The 3,810-nt window shown below is 52.3% G+C and overlaps 1 protein-coding gene across 1 annotated transcript in view; it reads left to right on the forward strand.

Moving 5' to 3' along the window:
* Positions 1-606: 606 nt before the first annotated feature.
* The window catches only part of TSPAN32 (tetraspanin 32), a gene marked incomplete at its 3' end in the record, with an annotated part of 10,470 nt that continues 7,266 nt past the window's right edge, over positions 607-3,810 (forward strand). The window contains exons 1-2 of the mRNA XM_010284991.1: positions 607-654; positions 2,927-3,041. Of these exons, the coding sequence (XP_010283293.1) occupies positions 607-654; positions 2,927-3,041 (163 nt within the window). The remainder of the gene's footprint in view (positions 655-2,926; positions 3,042-3,810) is intronic.

The raw sequence follows: 3,810 nt of genomic DNA on the forward strand, positions 1-3,810 counted from the left end.
CCTCTGCAAATAGAAGTTTTAATAGAGTCTCTGCCAAAGGTTATTGCCATGTGGTGGTTTTTAAATGGGGAGGGAAGACTCTTAAGCACATCTGTTTGGGGGTTTTGATGTCTTCTTTAAACAACAGGTTATTTTTTTCTAAATAACATTTTCCTAAATTTTTCCCAAGATACTATTTATGCAGATTTAAAAAAAAAGATAGTTAGTGACAATGTTCATTAAGCAAAACTACCTCCCAGTGAAAGTGAAAAACAGAGTATTTTGATACTGACTCTTGATTGAACAGTTTAAAAAATTTTTTTAAGGAGCTTTGCTCCGAACTCTGTGAAAGGCTGTTTTTCTGCATGCCTTTCCTCCTTTCCCAGCTGGCTGAGTGTCGGAGATGATGGCAGCCCACCGAGAGCCCGGGCAGAAGGCGGCTGCTCTAAACAGGATTTAATAATCGGGCCGGAGGAGGTGCATCGGCACGTGGTGGGGACTACACTTCCCGAGAGGCCCCGCTGTGGCCATGCCTCCTTTTGGTGGAAACCCGGGCTTTATCAAGAGCTGGAGGGACCAACTGCCAGCTCCTTCTGGGGACAAGCAGCCATGGGACTGAGGTGCGGGATGAGGACCACCAAGTGCCAGCTGCTGGTGACCAGCCTCTGTGTCATGGTGAGCAGGCAGGGTTGGGCGGGGGGGGGGTGTCTCTGCAGAATTGAGGTGACTGGTTGCCTTTCCCGTCTCGGCTCGGAGAGGTTTTCCCACGTTCTGTTTTTCGCGGGCGGAGGGCAAGCAAAGCCAACTGCCCGCGTTATCGTTGCGCCCTGGGCGGTTATCGCAGCCGCCAGCATCGCCCCCTCCTCCGCTGATAGACTTCTGGTTTCTCAGGGCTGTCACGCCGCCGCAGCTCTTTCACAACCCGGCGGCCGCCTTGAAGGAGAAAAGGAAGGTCGCTGCCGGCAGAATGGGTGGTTTTCAGCGAAAAGATGTTTGCTCCTGTCTCCGTGGAGGAAGAGAGGGAGGATGGACCGGCTGCAGTCGCGCCTGTTGCTGTGGGGGTGGTCAGCTGCGGGTGGGATCAGCGAGGATACAAAACCGCAAGGCTTCGAGGGAAGTACGTGCGAGAGACCTGTGGACCCGCACCGCAAAGCGAAAGCAATTCTAGGGATCCTTTTTAGCTGCTTTTGAAGCAAATTCCAGCGGAGCTTCTTGGCATCTGCTGTTAGAGCCGGTGGGAAATGGGGGAAGCCGGGGAAGGCTTCTCTTGGATGCTTTTGAGTTGTACGTGCTTGTTGCCTTTTGACTTCATCAAAACTTGCAAGCTTAAAAAATAATAACAATCCATATTTAGTTCAAAGAGGGTTGGTGGCTTGGAAAGAGAGTAATTAAAAGGTAATACCTTCTTTTGGGCCACACGTGAAATTTATAGTTTGCCCAAATTTCAACATTTAAGAACCGTTGGCTGTAGTGGCTGTACGTTGTTCTCTCTTCCAAATAAAAAAGTATGTCGTTTGGAGGAAATCAAAGGAGGATTGGTACCAAACATTTTTAGAGGAGATGTTAAGGCACAGCCACCATGGATAGCTAGAATCACGTTATTGCTGCTGGGAGGATTTTAACACTGGTGTTTCTCAGAAATCTGAGCTAACCGGTGCTGCACTTAGCATTTTGCTGGGCGTGGGCCGAGATACGCAGTAGTGCACAGCATGGAGGATCAGTAGGTGCCACAAATTAGGTTATTTATAAGGAGAAAATCACAGAATCACTAAGGTTGGAAAGGACCTTCAAGATCATCAAGTCCAACCATTAATCCAGCGCCACCATGTTCCCTAAACCATGTCCTGAAGCGCCACATCCACACGTTTTTTGAACACTTCCAGAGATGGTGACTCCACCACCTCCCTGGGCAGCCTGTTCCAATGCCTGACCACCCTCTCGGTGAAGAAATTTTTCCTAATATCCAAATGCTACTGTTTGGATGTGTTTAGTCTCTGAAACTATAAGTCTCCAGCAAAAGCTATTAGAAAACTTCATACAGTGGGAATTATGTTGACACCGGACTGTCACGTTTGACACAGGGATAGTTGCCTTGAGTTTCTGTACTGTAAAGGCACAAAATGATGAAACCTTATCTTAGGAGCTAGGAGTGGCTTCACATCTCGTATTTTCCAGGTTTGTTACACTGGAGTTGGAGCTGTTTTTAGCTGTCCCGCTGTTGGTGCCTCCGTCCCAGCTCTGCCACTGGTTGTGCTGCAAGGAGCCCTGCCCTAGAGCCAGGGGCCATTAGAAATGTTCCTCCTCCACCACCTGGACTTGCTCTGGGCGACACGGAGGGTAATGTGCTGGTAGTCAACCCGTGGGCGTACCAGTGCTCTCAGGGATGGGACAGAAACACGGATGGCCCAGCAGCATGTCGCGGAGGCAGAAGCCAGCACAGATGACTTAGAGTAGCGCAAGGCTCGGCTCTTTGCGCTCTACAGTAGGAAATAGAGCCAACAGCGGGCAACGGGACTCGCACTGCAAAGAGCAAAGCAGGGAACATCATCCCTGCCCGAAACCGCTGTGGAAGCTGGCAGCCCCCATAAGTGCACGTGCGTACTCTGCAGAGCGGGGTGGGCCTGCGCGGGTGTGCTGCAAGGGCATCGATCCGCTGGGTTTTCTTCACGTGGTGGGAATTTCATCCATGGGCACTGGCCAAGAGACCGTGGGCCGTGCGGTGTCACGTGCACTCATTATGCAAGAGAGAAAAAGAGATTTAGTATGTTCAAGTGTCTGGGGTTTGTCCTTTTATGTGCATTTTGGGGTACGCACAGTGGTCTTTGGATGATCAGGCGGTCTGCATCTGCGTGGGGCTCAGGAGTATCCAGATACACCTCAAAGCTTTGTGTGCTCTCAGCAGGAGCTGCTGCCTTGTAAATCCCTTCCTAAAAACCTTCTTTTCCAGCTGCTGGGCTTGTCCGTTGCCACGCTGAGCACAGTCACCCACTACGGGCTCCACTTCACCCTCATCAGCAACATCTCCCTGGAGAACAACTCCTACAGGCTCATCCACCACGCAGGTATGATGCGGTCGCATCCCAGTGAGACCTTCGGTGAACCCGGGAGCTGTGAAGCCCCCTAAAGCGGTCGAAGGAAATGCAGAGGCATGGCGGGAGGAGGCAGGGGCTGGCTTTTGGAGGATCAATCAGGACTAACGCAGTCCCGCGGGCACTTTTTGTCTGTATCGGACCCGCGCGCGCCTGGCACCGGAGGGTGCTGTGGGAGCACAGGCTGCCCAGGTGCTGGTGCCTGCGCTCCCGTCCCTCATGTTCACCGTCTCCCCATCCCGCCCCAGTGCTGCGCTGAAGGCTCGGGGAGCTCAGCCGCAGGCAGACCTAAAGGTGCAGTGGGGCTGGAAGGGCCCCGGGAGCATGGGGAGAGGGGCTGTTGCAGGAGTTGAAGCAGAGGATGGAAAATTGAGGCTGGGAGGAGAAATGCATGGAAACATCTGCTTTTAGGGGGAATGTGGGGGTTTTTTCCCTACGCAAGGGAGAAATGTAAACTGAGTCTCGGGTAGAAGGCTAGAGCGAAGAGATGAGAAGAGCCCAGCTACTGAACGCTCTGCTCACCTCTGCTGCGCTCGCATCTGCTGCTTCTCCCAAGCTATGCTCTGGACTCCAACACGCTCGTACCTTCTCTAGATCCTGGTTCTCCATTTCAGTTTAACAAGGCAGGCGTAAAAACTCCTGTTAGTCCAAAGCTCAGGTACAGCCCTCCCCCTTCCCCACACACACCAGGGGCTGTATAGATTGGCCCTTAATCCAGCCTTGCAGCCTCTCCCTTCCCGGC

Source organism: Phaethon lepturus, unplaced genomic scaffold, assembly GCF_000687285.1.
Source record: "Phaethon lepturus isolate BGI_N335 unplaced genomic scaffold, ASM68728v1 scaffold18874, whole genome shotgun sequence".
In the NCBI taxonomy this organism is placed as follows: Eukaryota; Metazoa; Chordata; class Aves; order Phaethontiformes; family Phaethontidae; genus Phaethon; species Phaethon lepturus.